Below are 18,346 nucleotides of genomic sequence, written 5' to 3'. Positions count from 1 at the left end.
TCCTGTCTAATGCAGCTCGGTCAGCCACAGCAGATAATTTCAACCCCTTGTCTATCACCTCACTGTCTACGGGGAGAGCCTGACAAAGACAAGCCCAAGCAGTACCCACCCAGGGTCCAAGCAGGCGCACAGGAGACAGGCAAAGCCATCTTTGGGTGTAGTCGGGGGCCGCGGTGGGCTAAGCAGTGCGCAGGCCCTTTCCACGGTCACTGGACGCTGCAGGGCGGTTTCTCTCACTGTGGGACTGAGCCGGCCTCTCCCCTTGTGAGGCGGTGTCCCACACCCTGAGTCACAGCCAACCCTGGCAACATGTAAGGCCCACTGATTCACACAGACGATGGCGGCCGTGCTGGAAGCTCTTGCAGCATCCGTGTCTGCTCCAGGCCTTGCACACCCTTCCAGCCTCTGCTCAGGTCATGCTTACCCTGCATTCGCTACACTCCAACCACTGTGGCCACCTTTCTGTTCTTCCAGCACTCTGCCCCTGCCCCCAAGCCCACCTCTGCCTGGACTGTGTGCGCCCAGAGACACACAGGGCTGACTCCTCCTGCACCTTCAGATCACAGCTCAGAGGGGCCTCCCCTGACCCCCATCTCAGCTAAACTGATCTCTCCATCTCCACCCTAGTCATTTTCTATCACATTGCCCTGCCCCACTTTCTTAATACAGTTGTTCCTTGCTGAAATTATGGACATTGATTTTGCTTTTCTTTACTGACCATCTATCCACACTAGAATGTGAGCTCCGAGAAGGCGAGAACATTTCTATCTTGTTCACATGGTAGCCCTAGGACCAGGGACAGTGCCTAGTTCAAAGCAGGGCTCAGAACAAGGCAAAGTGGGCTCAGAGTCTTAGGTCAGCTCTCTCCACCTTCTGGCTCTCAGAATGTATCACCAATGTTGAATGCTTGCTGTGAACGACTTCAGCTCCATCACCAAGGCCACCACCCACATCCTGAGCTTATGTCACTCAGCACAAGCAAGGGGGCTTGTTCATTTCATGGCCAGACTCCTGTGATGGCTCGGAAATTCTTCCTCTAAAACTTTTACCCACTGCTCCTGTTTCTGGCCTCTGGAATGGACAGGGAAACCCATTCCCTCTTCCATCAGTCAGCAAATGTTTGTGGAGGATCCCTCAGTGTGAGAGGGAGGCAGAACTTGTATACCTGAAAGGATGCAGGGAATGCAAATACAGAAATAAACAAAGACGCCACCATCACTGGTGTTTGACAGAGACTCAAAGGTTGGCAGGGGAGAAGGAAAGCTTTATGGTGAAAAAAGGGGAAAGCTTCAGGTGTACCCTGAAGGGAGCCAGAGGCGGACTAACTAGAAGCCGGCGTCTCCTGTGACTGATTTGGGGGCATGTTTGGTTTTCTCTGGTTGGTCCTGAGCTGAAAAGGGGATGAAGAGTAGGCAAGCTGGCAGTCACTGCCAGAGTCCTGACTTCCCGGTCCAATTGCCGCAGAGGTTGTGGTCTGGCTCCATGGTCTGGTTGCTACCCGTGTGGGTCGGAGTTGTGCTGTCATACAGGGTCTAGCCACGGTGTGTTTGTGTATTCAGTCTCTCACAAGGCAGGATGTGGCGAGTGGCGCTTGACTCCTCTAGACACATACTGGGGATGAGGTGAGGGATGGGCACGGGTATTTCCGGGCAACTGGCCCAGAGCACCGGCCTCCGCATTTGTCTGTTGCCTCAGCAAGGCAAGTTCTTGAACGGACTGCTCTCGGGTGGGACCGGTCAGGCTGTCACCCCTTAGGGGTCCACGTGGAGGGAACCTAAAACATCCTCAGCGTCACCCTCTCTTTCCACCGGTTTCTGTGACTCTGTCTTGCAGAGGCTGCAGGGCGAAGAGACCCAGCTGTCTTCAGCTTGGGAGGATTCAGAAGATTGGCTTTTAACACACAATTTAAAGTCTATGAAACTCACCTTGGCTGACCTGATAAGCCAGGGCACAGCCATGCTGTAAGTCTGAAGCCTTTCCCCTCTCCCCCCAAGCCTGCAAGACACGTCCCTCCCCCTGAGCCCAAGAGACCCTTTCATAAGACTTTTCTTCTTCAGGAAGGAGGGTAGCAATGTCACGAGGAAAATGCACATCTCCACCCAGACCATCCACCAATTGGAATCCAAGCTTTCCGAGTAAGTATGCTTTTCAGCATCTTCCCAGCAACCCAAGAGCTCAAGAAGTACCTGGTTTCAGCAGCCTGAAAATGACTTTGTTCAAACGCCAGTCTCTGTGGGACCTTGGGCAAGCTTCTTTCCGCTTCTAGCCCCAATTTCCTGTTTTTGCAAATAAAGAGGTTGGACCATATCAGTTTTTCTCAGCCTTTTAAAATCCATGGTCCCTTTGGATGAACACATAAAACCTCACAGCCTCATCTGATGTGTGATGGTTAAGAGTGACCACTTTTGATGACAGATTGATTGGGTTCATACTTTTACAGATGTATGTCAAAAATATTCAGGCTCCCCACTTCCAAACTAGATTTTTTAAAAAAGCTTCTCTTTGGTTTATTTATTTGGCCACACCAAGAGGCTTATGGGATCCAAGTTCCCCAACCAGGGATCGAACCTGGGCCCTTGGCAGTGAAAGCGAGGGGTCCTGACTACTGGACCGCCAGGAAATTCCCCCAAACCAGATTTTGACGTCACCATCCATCCCCGGTGTAGCAATCTATGGGCCATGATTACTGCTTGCCTGAGGTTTCTTAAAAGGTTAGAATAATAATTAATAGCCAACATTTCTTAATGTGTCAGGAATTCTGCTAAGGGCTGCACACATTATCTTATTTAATCCTCACAACTCAAAATATAGTGTTACTCTCAAGACTGTTAACCAAAAGTCAATTACTAAATAACCAATTTGCCAGATTTATCAAAACATTTCAACTGGGGCTTCCCTGGTGGCGCAGTGGTTGAGAGTCCGCCTGCCGATCCAGGGGACACGGGTTTGTGCCCCGGTCCGGGAGGATCCCACATGCCGCGGAGCGGTTGGGCCCGTGAGCCATAGGCCGCTGAGCCTGCGCGTCCGGAGCCTGTGCTCCGCAACGGGAGAGGCCACAACAGTGAGAGGCCCGCATACAGCAAAAAAAAAAAAAATTTTAACTGTAACTTTTATAGCAAGTTTTATTGGGTTGGAAGGTTAAACAGATTTTAAAGATTTCTGCAATATTTTGGTTGATTGGTTTTAATTGTGAATCCAGCAATTTAAGGAATGTTTCAGGTCTCTTCAGTTAATTGGTCATTTGGCAAATTGATTTTCAGAGAATTGGTTTTCAGTAAACTAACTTTTGGCAAATTGACTTGGGTAAAGTCTTATTATCTTCATGTTGGAGCTGATGAAGCTGTGGAGTTTACCACACTTGTCCAAGGTCACACAGTTAGTAAACAGCAGAGCTGGGTCTCAAAGACAAGCTTGTCTCATTACCTGCCCATGCCCTTACCTGCACCCACACTCACGCATGGCTATGACTTTGCCCACTGCCCCATGCCCATGAGTTTACATCCAAAGGCCTTCCCTGCCCTTCTCTGGGCCCCCAAATCCCACCTGCCTCAGTGAAGGCAATTCAGTTAAGTTCACGTAGCTGAGTCCTTAACTTGAGTGCCTGTTACAGGCTGGTCTCCAAACAGCCACTGGAATAGTTTGCAATAAGGGAAACTCAAGAAATTCCCCTGGCCACTTACTATTCAAAAACTAAGTTTTTTGTTCATCAATCCACTGAGGAACTGCTGCTGAGTTGCCTCACTTGTGCATTTATGATCATGTCCAGGTGACTAGGAAGTCTCACCTGAGAAGACACAGATTTGAGAAGAGCAAGAATGTTCTTCCACCTTCCTCATGAGAACACCCCCCCATCCTCCATAGACTGGCCCTCCCTCGAAGCCCACCTAGTTCCACCAAACCACAGCCGTTTATAATGAACATTGCATCAGCAAAAGGACCCCACACACACTTGATCCCTTTCACAATCCCCTCCATCCTTTATCCCAGAAAACAGACCTTCAGTTTTCTCTTTGCTAGATTTTGCCTTATATTCTCCCAATGCCTTAGACACATTAAAAGAAAGAAAGTCCCATCCACACTTTCCTTCCATGTATGTAAGTGGCTGCTTTGCTCAGTGATGAAGCTGACCTTGGGTGACAAGTCTTCCTGGTGTTTTGACAGAGCTATTGAACTCTATCAACAGAGAATTCAGTGGCTCACAGAAAACAGCAAGAAGGTAATAGATTTCATTCTTTACCTCCTTTCACTCATTCCACCTGTACTTGTTAGAGCCCTTTCAGATGCAAGTGCTAGACCTCTAATTTACATTAGCCAAAGCTAAAAAGGGAATTTCTAGACCTACAGAAATGAAAAACTCAAACACAGCTGTATCTGGGGGTTCAAATGATGTCATTCTTTGTGTCTGAGCTCTGCTTTCCCCTGGGTTGGTTTTACTCTCGGGAAGGCTCTCCCCGGTCTTGGGAAGATGGTCACCAGCAGCTCTAAGCTTACATGTCACCAACTAAAGTGACATGTCAAAAAGGATCTCACCTTGCTTTCCCAGTACACCCTCCCAAGTCCTGGGATTGACACTCTCTGGACCAATTTAGACCAATCACCATAACCAGGAGGATGAGATGCACTAACTGATTGGGCCTGGAACTAGTGCTCACGCCTGGGGAAAGACAGGGAGTGGGGGAAGTTGGGGGAGACTGGGTGAGCCCCCCCCAAACCTCATGGACTGAGAAAAGGGAGACAGATGGCTGCACATGGAAAGCCAGAGTGCTGTTACCAGAAGGGGAAACAGATCCTGGGTGAGACAGCAGAAATGCCCTGGACCGTTTCACCTCAGACCCCTAATGAGATTTATGGTTAAGGTCGATCATCTGGACATAACTTTTGAAAGTTTGATTAAATGTTTTCCTCAGACCCAAAGAGTAGAAGAGTGATCATGGGCAAATTTACCTTTATTTTGCCTTCTTATTTGTTTTAGCCTATATTCTTCCACTGATGCTTTTCTGGGCCACCATTTGCTTTCACCTTAGGCAATCCTCAACTCTTTTCTTAACCCCTGGGACAGGCAAGATGCTGAAATCCATGCTCCCCACCCCCAAGCCCCACCTCTACTACCCAGGCCAATTCCAGGGTGTAGTCTACATCTCAGATCCAGAACCATCTTCACTTGCTTAGACAGGCCAGCAAATGCACATCTCCAGCTGTGGCACGCCCCTTCTGGTTGCACGTGGTAACACAGGCAGAGAGAACTGAGAGGGGTGAAATCCTCACCTACTCCACAAACATCCATTCAGGGAATGTTGCTCTCACCTGCCTACCCACATCACACCTGTCCTGGCACTTTTGACAAAGGGGGCAGGGATTGCTGGTCGGGTCCTTCTTCCCCTTACCCCTTTCTGACGGAGTTACCGCGGAGCCAGGAAACAAGCTCCGATTGGATTCCAGGGAAGCAATCACCTGTGAACCAGCTCATGAGTCTTCTGCGTGCTGGGGCACCTGGGGTGATGTATGGTCCATCACAGGGCCCAGTTCCCGACTCTGCTGTCAGCAAGGCCTCACTTCTCTGGGTGTCCGTTTCCATATCTGCAGAGGATAAAAGCAGGGGTTATTGACCGGTGGCATGCAGGCAGATCTGGCCCTACAACCATGTTTTTCTTGGCCTCCATAGTTTTATTTTTTGAATTAGTTGTCAAGATTTAAAAATCCTGATATTTCACTTTTACGTCTGCTTTCAGTCTTCTCTTGAAAAACTGGGACTATCTGGCATCACTGGGCTCCAATTCCCTCTTATTTACTTTTCCAGTTATTTCTATGGGATGAGTTTCTAGAATTTCAATGGCTAGGTTTAAGGGGATGCATGTTTGTTTGTTTTAAATTTATTTATTTTATTTTTGGCTGCGCTGGGTCTTTGTTGGTGCGCGCGGGCTTTCTCTAGTTGCGGCGAGCGGGGGCTTCTCTTCGTTGCGGTGCACAGGCTTCTCATTGTGGCGACGTCTCTTGTTGCGGAGCACCGGCTCTAGGCGCGCGGGCTTCAGTAGTTGCAGCATTCTTCTATAAAATGGGTCTTCCTTCTGCGGCTTCTTGTCGAGGTCGGGGAGCGCTTGAACGTCTGCTACACAGAGCTGCCCAGTAAAAGGTTTGTAGAAGCACAGAGCTGTGCTGGTTGTTTCCGCGCGCCCTCTTTGGTTTTAGGTATTTGGCCTCATCAAGGGGGCCAGAGTCGGTGTTCTCATTGATGTGTCAGCTGTCAGCAGTGGCCCTCAGAAGGAGGAGTTCCAAAGTGACCTCATGGTAAGTCTCTCTGGCACAGAGGAGGACCTGGAACTGGTACCTCCACCCCACCCTCCCCTTGTGAGCTTGCTAATGGGCTTTGTTTATAGCAAGTGCAAAATGGAGTGTTTTGCAAAGAACAGTTCACACTTAATTAGCACCTACAGTTAAAAAAAAAATATATGTTGAGTTCTGCAAAACCCAGCCTCAGAGTCTCAGCTGCAGTGTGAGCTTCTAGTATTCACACCACAGCAGTTCCTACTAACCTGATTTTGTCTCAAGAGCCCGGAAGGAGGGCACGCAGGCGGTAATCAGTTGGACTAACTTCAGCACAGCACGGGCTTCCGGCCTGTTCCAGACAAGGAGCTATCCTGCTTGGCCGTAACTCAGAAGCTAAGAACTCTAGGGTCAAATCCCAGGCACCTCCACTGCTTCTCGGCTGTGTGACCGTGTTACCTCAGGGATAATGTCAGTTGCCACCTCACAGGGTCACCAGAGGACAAAAGGAGTTCATGCAAATTAAGTGCTCAGTACGGAGTCTGGCATCGAGAAAGCCTCTGTAGTCTCTGTGGCGTGTGATGGAGGGTCTGTCTTCCTAGAGGAACCTCTAGAGCGTTGAATGAGGCCTTAGCAGCAACAGCGGGTCCCAGGACCCTTTAGAGGGATCAACATGGGCCAGTTTCCAGACTTGTCCCTTGTTCCTGGTCTCAGCAGGTGTCAGGGAACAGGTGTCAGTGCAGGCCCCTCTTCCTGACAGGTCCCAGGGCCCGGTTTCCAAAGATCCCCCAGCTGGGCTGGTCCAGTCTTAGCCAGGGCAAGGCTCGTGTTGGCAGTAACAGGTGAAGTTTGTAGCTGGCCGGGAAGAAGCGGGATGAGTTATCTTATTGTTGGATACTCACCAGGTTGAGTCTGAGAGCATCCAATGGGTTGGCCCTGCACCTATCGTTCTGTCCCCAACTCACATGCCCGGGACAGAAACCACTGCCCCTGACCTCTGTTCTCCTCCCTGGGTGCCACAGTGAGGTGCTGAGGGTCCAACCACAGCACACGCTGAGGTGGGTGCTCATCCCCCTGCACCCGTGACCTAAGTGCGCAGCAGCCGCGGCAGAAGAGCACATGGTCTGCGGTCAGCGGGAGTGAGGATCCAGCTCCCGGACTGGCCCGCCAAGCCGCAGGCTGGCCACCCAGGCCCCATACCCACCACGCACAGCCAGGAGCAGGCTGGGGTGGGCAGCAAGCAAATGTCAACATGGGGCTACTAAGCTGGGCCTTAAGCGACCCTGTTTCAGCACGGCTCACACCCCAGCCCAGAGGGCCCAGCCAAGGCTTGAGAGGTGGGGCCAGGCTCCACGTGGCCCGTGGCCCTGGCAGCCAGTGATGTCCTTTTGCCCACCAGAGCCTCATTGATGAGCAGCTGAGCCACAAGGAGAAGCTGTACGTCCTGTCCTTCGGTACCACCACCAGCACCTTGTGGCCCAGCCCGGTGGAAGTTGGCACCTCCAGGTGAGTGACTACCCAGCCTTAGCCCGGATGTCTACCTGGTCATCTTCCTCCCTAAGTGTTAGTGTCTTTATTGCGTGATTAAAGTGCAAGACCCCCAACAGATAAGTGAGACAATTCACAAAAGCAGAAACACAGGGAGCCAATAACTTTTGGAAAAGTCACCCCATGAGCACCACAAAATGAAAAGATGAGACACCATTTTTACCCAGAAAACTAGCAAGGTAGTTTTATTATTATGAAAATAATACATGCTCATTTTCAAAAGTTGGAACAGAATAAAAGGATAAGTAATAGCAGATGAGTCTCCCTCTTACCTAGCTCCCCCTCACCTCCCAATAACAGTTTCTTCTATCTACTTCCACAGGCTTTGCACATACACACATCCGTGTGCTTATCCTCTTATTTAAACATAATCAGGCGCACATTACACTGTTTTGCATCTTGGCTTTGCACCTAATCTTGACTATCATTTTCTCTCAGTACACAGAGATCAACCTCATTTTTTTTTTTTTTTTTTTTTTTTTGCGGTACGCGGGCCTCTCACTGTTGTGGCCTCTCCCGTTGCGGAGCACAGGCTCCGGATGCGCAGGCTCAGCGGCCATGGCTCACGGGCCCAGCCGCTCTGCGGCATGTGGGATCTTCCTGGACCGGGGCACGAACCCGCATCCCCTGCATCGGCAGGCAGACTCTCAACCACTGCGCCACCAGGGAAGCCCAACCTCATTCTTTTTAATAGCAGCATAGTATTCCACTGTGTAGATATACTGTAATTTATTTAGCTAGTCCTTTGGGAGTTTCTGGTTTGGAGGGTTTTTCGCAGGTGGGGAGAGGGAGAAGGTAAGAATTTCTGCTTACTTATGCCAGTAAATAGCTCTCTCTTTTCCATGAAGTGAATAGCCTTGATCATCCACAATGTGTTAGGCGCCATGCTTGGTACTTCACATGTACTCTCTTACTTAATATTTATAACCAACACATGGGATAGGATTACTACCCCCGTTTTGCAGATGAGCAGACTGGGACTCAGGTTAGGGAACTTTTCCAAAATGGCAGAGTCAGGATTGGATTCCAAAGCCCAGAGCGGATCCCAGGGAAAACCACATGCTTGGGTTTCTGGGACGGAGGTCCCCTTGCCCAGCACTAGCTGTAAAGAGGAGGCCTTCCGGGTAGAGGAGTGCCGGTTCAGGCAGGATTCAGGCTTTGAATCCTGGCTCTGACAGTCACTGGGGGATCTTGACAGGTCCTTTAACTCTCTTATTAGCAGAATGCGGCAAGGACAACTGTTTCTCACAGGGTTGTTGTGAAGATGAGTGAAAAATGAGTACTTGGCATGGGGCAGGTACTCAGTGGGTAAGAGTGTCTTTTACTGTGATTTCCACTCTTGTTCAACCCCCGAGCTCTGGAATGTCAGACCTGGAAGTCACCTTGAGACCGTCTAGCCAAGAGTGCCTCAACTGCAATTATTGCTGGTCTTCCCTTGTGATGTTCGTCCTATCCCTGCCACCTGAACTATTATTTACTCTGTGCTACTTGCACTATTATCGATTTTTTAAAATATCAACGCTATGTTTACTCTGACGGCAACTATCAATACCGTAACTGAGAAGCCCGTATCACTTGCCGTAATTAGAAAGTCGCTATAAACATAAAGAGAATGAAAGCAGACAAAACAACGTTATTAAATTCCAGCTTGAAACCTATTGGCTAGAGAGGGCGTCAGGCCTGGGATTTGTTCTCTTTGCTTAAAAGGGAGATTCAAACATTTATAATAATGAAAGACAGACTTACTGGCAACGAGCTGAGGGGTCTTTTTTGCAGGGGGAGGTCAGACTGAAAGAGAAATGGAAAGAGAAGGGCTGTCTCACTAGTGCCACATGAGGCATTTAACCAAGAAAGCTCTGTGTTATGTCATCTTCCCTGTGGCGAGCGGTGTGCATCCCAACCCGTGTGGAATGTAGCCACACAGCCTCGCTGCCTTCTCTTCAAGCCCTCTTAGGGTTAAGGGATTAACTCTGTGCTTCAGGCTGAGGTCTGCCTCCCAGGAGCATTGAAGGGGAAAGGAGCTTAGCCCCAGACCCCCATGTAGCAGAGTCGCTAGAAGCTCAGGCCCTAGAGTCACACCTGGTTTGAAATCTCAGCGTTGCCAGCTGCTTACAGTATCACCTTGGGCAAGTCCTAACTCTGAGACTCAGTTTCCTCATCTATAAAATGGGAATAAAGGTATCCATCTCAAAGAATGATTGTTAGATTTATACCAGCTCGTACCTGTCCTGGGCCTGGCCCCTAGTAAGAGTTATTAGGTTGTTATCCTCTCCCCCAGCCTCCAGGAACTCAAGCTCTGGGTAAAGAAACTGCAGCCTGACAGAGGCAGCAATCTGCTGGAAGCCCTGAAGAAGATCTTCGCTCTGAAGGGGCTGAATTCTCTGGTGATCATAATGGGAAGCTGGTAGGTCTCCTTTCCTAAGCTGATAACATGAAGGGGTTGGAGAACCAAACCATTGTTAGAGAAAAGACCGTCAAGACTCTTCACGTACGCTTGAGAGAAGGATTGTGTTTCCAGGCCATTTGTCCACAGATGCAGGGGCAGGGCAGCCAGGGTGGCCAGGCCTGTGGCCCACTCAGCCCTGCATCTTGCACAGGTGACCTGGGACACAGGTGGTTGATTAGATTTGGTAGATGCTCCTTGGGAATTACCATTTTGCTGGGGAATGTCCTCAGGCTGAGGTGTCCCCTTCTCTTCTTCCGTCTTCTCCACAGCCCAGATCAGCCTTCTGAAATCCTGTCCGAGTACATCCAACAGTCCATCATGGGACGGGACCTCATCACCCACATCATCACCTACAAATGCGATGATCAGGTGCCCCCTGTAAGTATCGAGATTCTCCAAGGCTTCCCTTGGATTGGCTATAGTGAGCTGGGCCAGCCTTTGAGGTCCCCAAGCTGCGGACCAGAACACAGCTCTCCTTATACCTAGTTCTCCTGTTGATAAGCTCAGTTGGGAGGCTCAGACGAGGAGAAAGTTTGTTAAGGTACCGGCATTGCCCTAGTGACGGCTCACCCTGTCCCCATCCCCACAGGCTGTTCTGAAGCACCTTGCAGAAGCTCTTGGGGGCTGCTACCACTGCTACAGCCCAGAGACAGAGGTAAGCCCTTGGGCCAACACACTGCCCCCTCCTCCCATCCCTGCCTGCCTCCAAGGTTGTGCCTGGGGAATCTGGGCCAGACAGGCCATGCTGTGCGTGTGCTTGCTTTCCCCCCTCCCCAACTCAGTGGGTTTACAATGGTAAAATCAGGTTAAAATGAATATGTGGGAAGAACAGAAACAACATGAAGTCACAAGAGATCCTTTTGCCGGTGTGTGTGATGAGTTGATTATACACCAGTAGAATCCTGAATCCCTATCCAGTTGCCATCAATGTGGGCCCCAGCCCACCTCTGCTCCCACCAGCGCTCTGAGTCTGAAGCAGTTGCTTCAGTTCTCTCTCCTAGATGGGCCCCACCTACTGCAGGAGACGCACAGCAATCCATTCTGAATGAGCAAGTAATTCTGTACCAATCCATCCATTAGTATCCTTGTCCCGGTTAATAATAACATCGCATACTCCGTGTCCACAATGGAGGTGACAGTTAATAGGCTGTGCCATGCCTGCTAACCTAATCGCCGTGAGCACATGAATATTTGCCTCTCACAAGTGTGTTCAAGTGTCAAAAAGTTGGACATTTCCCATGAGGGAGCCAAGGTCAGGCAACATTTTCCTTGGGCAGAACCCCTTCTTGTTACCTCATTGCCCAGACTCTAGAGGAGTCACAGACTCCAGGGGCTAGGAAAGTACAGTGAGTGAGTGAAACTGGCTGGTTTAAGAGATATTTTCTGTTAAAACCTGTGAACCTCTTGGCTTATCTGTTGTTTTTCCACTCTTGGTAGAGGTATGGGTAAAACAAATTTCATTGTCTTCGTTATTATGGGCAAAACAACAGTGCAGAGGTGACAAAAAGTGACAACTGATTCTGATGGGGACACAACAGTGAGCGGTAAGGAGTGCGGTGAACGAAACAGCACTTGCCGCAGCTAAAGAGGCACCTCCGTGCAGCCCCAGCCCGGTGCTCTGTAGGAGCGTGACCACCGGTGTTGCCAGGTCTTCTGATTTTTCAACAAGAGCCAGAAACCTGGATTTTTGTATATGTGTGATTTCTTTACATTTTAAAAAAATTGCAGTGAAATTCTCATAACATAAAGTGAACAATCAGGGGACGTTAGTACATTCACAATGTTGTGCGATCACCACCTTCATCTAGCTCCAAAACATTTCCATCCCCCAGAAAGGAAACTCTGTACCTATTAAAGCAGCGACTCCCTGTTCCCCCTCCCCTGCAGCCCCACGTAACCACCAATCTGCTTTCTGTCTCTAGGGATTTACCTTTTCTGGATATTTCATATAAATGGAATCATACACCTTTCACATCCATCTTCTTTCACTTAGCATCCTGTTTTCAAGGTTCATCTATGTTGTAGCCCGTATCAGAACTTTGTTCCTTTTGCGTTGAATAATATTCCAGTTTCTGGATATACTACACTTTGTTTATCCATTCATCGGTCAATGGACATTTGAGCTGTTGTGAACTGGTATGATTATTGGTGTGCAAGTTATCTGAGTCCCTGTTTTCGATTACTGTAGGTATAAAGCTAGGAGTAGAAATGCTGGGTCAGGTAGTAATTCTGTTTAATTTCTTGAGGAGCCACCAAACAGTTCTCCACAGCAGCTGCACCATTTTACAATTCCACCCTCATCCCACAGTTCCAATTCCTCCTGCTTCCCCTCCCCGCCTCCTCCTATCATTATTATTATTATTATTGTCATCCTAGAGGGTGTAAAGTGTTTCTTCCCATTTTTAAGGCTAGATGGCCCTTCAATTGTTTAAAAACACTGCAAGCCAATACTGTACAAATGGAACACTGACTTTCGCAGGCTCTGTCCTGCACATGGACGCCGGTTTATAACGTCCGCTTTAAAGAGCCTGCCGCTCCGCCTTAGGGATTCACGTGGCTGCCTGTCCTTTCCCACTGCCGGTAGCCAGGTGACTGCTGGATGACTGATTGCCCTCACCACCCCCAGATCTACAGCAGCCGGGAGGTGGATGAGCTGCTGGCAGAAATCCAGGAGGCCCAGAGCCTCCGGGGCCACGTGCAAGCCCTGCACCAGAGCGCCTCCTGCGAGGAGCGGACCGGCTCGATGCACGAGGTAGGTGGTGAGAGCCCCAAGCTCAGACCTTCCGCGGAGGCACGCAGCTGGCCTTGCTGTGCTCTCCTGTCTCACCTGTCAGCGCAAGGGAGCGGCTGCCAGGCCTCCCACGTCCCGAAAATGGAACAAAGCGAGGCCCCGCCCCCCGCTGTCCCAACAGCTGTGAGCTGCCCAGGCCTCCGCTGGAAGGATCCTGGTGGATTTTCTATCCGAAAGATTTATTTCAGAGAAAGGCCAGCAGGCTCCTGCCACTCCTTCCCCCTACCACTGCCCCTCCCTTCCCCCCAGTTTGGAGAATGATGAAAACCTCAACCACACAGGGTAGGCTGTCTTGAAGACGGTCTTCCCACCAGTATCTCATTCAGGGCAAAGGCCCTGCTTGAGGACGCTTAATTAAACACCAACAGAGTAACTCAGAAAGCTTATGGACACGATCACCGGTAAAGCTGCGTACCGAGGAGAACTGGTAATGCGTTTATAGCTTCACAGAATGAATGTATGGATTTGGGGTACCAGACGTTTTGACCTGGCTGGATGTAGTGAAAGAAACACAGCACCTAGACTGGGATTTTGAATTTTAGTTTCAGCTCTTCTACTATCTAAAACAATAACAATAAGTATTAGTATTATAATAGCTTTCATTTGCTGAGTGCTCACTATAAGATGGGCACAGTGCTTAATTCTTTAAATGCCTTATTTTATCTTTACAACCACAGTCTGCGGTAGGTATGTTATTACCCCCATTTTACAGATGAGAAAACTGAAGTTAAGAGTTTAAATAATTTGCCTGAGATCACAGAGGGAAGCTGATTAGTCTCAATTGAACCCAGGTCTGTTTGATGCCAAAACCTTGCCAGATGTTTCCCCAAATGAAACACATGTACTACTTGTAGTTTGCAAGATGATTATAAGGTGATACATAGATTAATATTCTTTTCAATGTTATGCATTTAAAGCTAGCTCATTATGGCAGAAATAGATCTTTCTAAAATTATTTAAGTACAAAAAAAGGAAGTCAAAAATTAAAATTGAAATTAACGTTAATTTCAATTAATATTATTATAATTAAAAAGATTTAATGTTATATGTTTGATTTTTTAAAATATTAAGTAAATAACAGTACAGTGGTACTCGTAGCAAAGTTCATGAAGGAGGTGCTCGAATGTCTGGAGTTTGGGAATTGCTGTTCGGTGTTTTCCTCATACGTGAGCTATCTGTGATTTAACCTCTCAGAAGCTCAGGTTTTTGGCTGTAAGTGTGGGCGAGGGCGGGTGGGCTAGATCAGGGCTCCCTAAATGATTCGGTGCAGGAGATACTTTTTAGTTCCCTGGAGCCTTATATTTGAGCCCTTGGCAAGACCACCTGTCATCTTGGAGTCCGAGGTGCTTACCTTAATGGTAAGGGTGGGAAGGCGTGAGGAGGATGGACAAGTGAAAGAGGAAGGGAGTTTCTGGGTACACCTCTCTCTTCTCCTGGAAATTCCAGAAATCTCCTGAGAAGCGGATGGGGATAGTGGGAGGGGAAGGCAGAACTGCCTTTAGTTTACCAGGTAATGTTTTAAGATGCTCCCTTGGATGGGTGGGGGAGACCGTGGACTTTCCAGCTCTAAAAGATGATGATGTAAGGATGATTTTTCATTTCGATTAGATTTCCACAGAGGTTGCAAAGAGGCCACTCACGAGTCTCTTGCCTAAACCCCCAAAGCATGAGGATCCCCTCACTATTGAGTTCCCAAACTTGGACAAGACTTCTGCAGAATGGCTAAAGACCAATAGCCTGAAAGGTAAATACCCAAAGAGGGAAGAACCCAGGACTCAGGTGACTAACGGAAAGGAATGAACCCTTTGGGGCTTCATGAGTGGTGCCCCAAACCCCACCATTTATTTTTACAGCCAAGAAGCTAAGCCTTTATCAGGTTCTGGCACCCAATGCATTCTCTCCCGTGGAGGAATTTGTGCCTATTCTCCGGAAGACAGTATCAGCAACTATCCACGAGGTAACTCAGATTCAGAGTTCTGTCCAGTCCTTTGCAGGGGAGCTCCTGCGTGGTACTTCCTTTCTGAAATGTTCAGGAAATAGAAGTCATAAGACAGAGCCCAAGGAGCAAGGGCCTGAGGGCCTGGAGTGGGATGGAGGCGTTCCACCCAGGACTCTAGAACTCTCATCAAATCTACTCTAACTGCTGTTTTTCAAAGATACGAAAATGAAACTTGGGAGACTGGGGTAAGAGGGAGTATATTGGGCACCACGGTCACCTCCTCCATGGAGGTTTTCCTCCTCCCCAATCAGAACACACTCTCTTTGTGTCCTCGCTATACCTTGTACAGACTTCTACTATCGCTCCTGTAATGCGCTAATGTGTGTATTTGTTACATGTCTAATCCCCACCAAAGTATGAGCCCTTTAAAAGAAAAAGCTCTTCTCCAACCCTCTATCCCCGATATCTAGTACAAGCAAGCACTCAGTGAATGGTGGCTGGAAGGAAGGATGGAAAGAAGAATGAAAAGGATGAATGAGCGGATGGATGGAAATGATGAATGAATAGGTAAAAGAATGGATGGATGGTTGGATGGATGTATGGATGGAAAAGTGAACAGATGGAAGGATGGAAGGGAAATTGGAAGGATGGATGACAGGATAAAATTAAAAAGATGAAAGGATGGGGACTTCCCTGGTGGTCCAGTGGTTAAGACTCTGCACTCCCAATGCAGGGGGCCCGGGTTTGATCCCTGGTCAGGGAACTAGATCCCTCATGCCACAACCAAGATCCGTCACGTGGAAACAAAGGTCGCATGTGCTGCAACTAAGACCTGGGCACAGCCAAATAAATACATTAAATAAATAAATAAATATTTTTTAAAAAAGATGGAAGAATGAAAGTAAAGATTAAAGGAAGGGTGGAAGGATGGAAAAATGGAAGGACGGTATAATGGTAATGGGCAAATAGAAAGATCAGTGGAGGAACTTCCCTGGTGGTCCAGTGGTTGAGACTCTGCGCTCCCACTGCAGGGGACATGGGTTCGATCCCTGGTTGGGGAACTGGGATCCCACATGCCGCACCGTGTGGTCAAAAAAAAAAAAAAAAAAAAAGAAAGAAAAAGAAAAGGAAGGAAAAGAACGATCAGTGGAAAGGCAGAAGAATGAAAGGAAAGAGAGAGTGTGGGCATGTAGAGTTCTGGCAGCCCATGGATGGATGACTAGATGGAAGGAGTGATAGGTAGAGATATGACAACTTGGTGGAGGATGAAAGAACAAAGTGAACAAATTTGATTTTCAAAGTGTCCATGAAGGCCCATCTGGGTTCCCAAACCTAAGAACTCATGGCTAGTAAGTTTTAAGGTCTCCAACTCTGCTATTACCAAACCTCCAACCATATCTTGTGGTAAAGACTCCGATGTTCAGAAGAGCCTCCTGAGAAGGGAGCTGGCTTGCTGTCAGGCACAGTTCATTCAGGGGACTGCATCCCGAAGGCCCTCTGCTGCCAGCTCCAGACAAGGCAATGGCCTGCTGTGTGGGGAAGAATCCAACCCCAGATGTGCTAAGAGCCCATTTCCCTCTCTTGCATCTCACTTGGAGAGCCCAGTGGCCAATTTACACTTAAAATCCTTCCCCACCTGTGCTTCTGTTCACCTGCTCCCCTCCTGGCCACACCTGAGCGCAGAAGGCAATGGTACAGTTTGAATGGCATGATGGGACAATGAAGAATATTCACGTGGACCTGCCCTTCCTGTATGAGTACCAGGTCAGTGGTGGGTCCCATTAGTCAGAATATGGGGTGCGGGGAGGGAGATGGGTGGAATGTGGAGGCACCAAGCCACTGACTGAACTCCCTCTTATAAACAGAGACTGTACTCCACCCACAGGCCCCTGTGGGACTTTCTCCACCTCCTCCCCAGGCAGGGACCTGGATCAAAAGCCTCTGATCCTTTGGGTCCACATTTACCTCCTCCCCATCTGAGGCATGAAATACTTTGACTCTTCCCTTCCTCATCCTGTGGCAGACTCGTCCATGCTTTAACGGAATGTCTGTACTGCCTGGATACCCATGGCCTTGACACACCATTCCCAGAAACCAAGTGGGGTACACCCCCTTCCCCCCAGACCCCTTAATCGGCCATGCTCTGCGCAGTTGCTCACTGTGTGTGGCGCATGAGTTTGCAGAAGCAGCTCAGCAGAGCTATGCGGATGTATGAGAGACGGATCGAGTGGCTCTCCTTGGCCAGCAGAAGAATCTGGGGCACCGTCTGCGAAAAAAGGTACCTTCCCCCAGTAGTGTTCTTGTCCTTCATGGGTGTCATGTGTGACACAGCACTCAACCAACTCATGAATTCCCTGTTGGTAGCATCAGAAGCCATCATTTAGATTAAGGATCAGTAATCACTCAGCAGAACCCCTGGAGGGAAAAGTCACCACCATCATCCCCAACATCAACAAGCATCACTCAATATCAACAATGTCACTCAGGAATCTTTCTGTTAAAAAGCAACAGAAACTAAGTGCAAATTGACTTAAACAAATCAGGGAAGTCTGGTTAAGGTAACTGAAAATTCTAGACTAGATTTGATAGCTGTCTTCAGGCACGGCTTGATCCAGAGGTTCATGCATGTCAGGAATCTCTCTCCATCCCTCAGCTCTGCTTTCCTCTCTGTTCGCTTTGTCTTCAGGCTGGCTTTCCCCTCCAGGTGGCAAGATAGCCGCCCAAAGCTCCCAACTTCCTTCCTTCCAGTTTAGCACTCCCAGGGCTGGGGGCAAGGGTCCATCCTTGAGCTATTCACTAGGGCCAAGAGGGTTTGATGTTCTGATTGCCTGGGGTCAAATGTCCACTCTTAAAGCTTGGGCTGGCGTCAGCTCTACTCAACTCAAATGGACTGTTAGAGACAGAGGTATTCCCCCTCCTCGCCCCCCAAAAATCAAGATGTTGCTGTGAGAAGAGGTAATGGATGCTGAGCAGGCAGAAACAATAGGTATCCAAAATATCATTATCGCTTCCATACCTTACTTGATGCCTTGCCACCTACCAAGTATTATGCTTTGTACTACTATTCATCTATTATATCATTTACTTCTCAAAGCAACCCTATGAAGTCTCATTATAAATAGTTTATAGTTAAATATGCCAAGGATCAGAGAGGTATTGCGACTTGCCTAAGGCCACACAGGAAGTGGGACTTGAACCAAGGCCTTCTGACTCTCTATCCAGTGGATTTTCTTTTGCTATCCATAGCTGTCTCAAAATGAGAATGGGAGGGGGGGAGGAGATGGGACTATAAGATTTGAAGTAATAAAAGGAGAAGGCTGAATAGCACTAGAGATCTTAAAACAGAGAGAGAAAATAATGA

At 48.6% G+C, this 18,346-nt stretch overlaps 1 protein-coding gene across 4 annotated transcripts in view; it reads left to right on the top strand.

Annotated features, from left to right (window-relative positions):
* Positions 1-18,346, top strand: part of LOC115861079 (von Willebrand factor A domain-containing protein 3A) — a 46,462-nt gene that overhangs the window by 7,772 nt on the left and 20,344 nt on the right. For 2 of the 4 annotated variants that reach the window (XM_060285169.1, XM_060285170.1), the window contains 13 exons: positions 1,834-1,961; positions 2,058-2,135; positions 4,162-4,216; positions 6,187-6,285; positions 7,661-7,767; positions 10,088-10,213; positions 10,525-10,633; positions 10,845-10,910; positions 12,882-13,007; positions 14,655-14,790; positions 14,900-15,003; positions 16,669-16,749; positions 17,169-17,263. In XM_060285169.1, coding sequence (XP_060141152.1) covers positions 1,834-1,961; positions 2,058-2,135; positions 4,162-4,216; positions 6,187-6,285; positions 7,661-7,767; positions 10,088-10,213; positions 10,525-10,633; positions 10,845-10,910; positions 12,882-13,007; positions 14,655-14,790; positions 14,900-15,003; positions 16,669-16,749; positions 17,169-17,263 — 1,310 coding nt within the window. The remainder of the gene's footprint in view (positions 1-1,833; positions 1,962-2,057; positions 2,136-4,161; positions 4,217-6,186; positions 6,286-7,660; positions 7,768-10,087; positions 10,214-10,524; positions 10,634-10,844; positions 10,911-12,881; positions 13,008-14,654; positions 14,791-14,899; positions 15,004-16,668; positions 16,750-17,168; positions 17,264-18,346) is intronic. The other 2 variants (XM_060285171.1, XM_060285172.1) reach the window with 2 other exon arrangements.

The sequence above is a fragment of the Globicephala melas genome, chromosome 15 (genome assembly GCF_963455315.2).
Source record: "Globicephala melas chromosome 15, mGloMel1.2, whole genome shotgun sequence".
Classification (NCBI taxonomy): domain Eukaryota; kingdom Metazoa; phylum Chordata; class Mammalia; order Artiodactyla; family Delphinidae; genus Globicephala; species Globicephala melas.
This window is presented reverse-complemented; position numbering and strand designations above follow the sequence as displayed.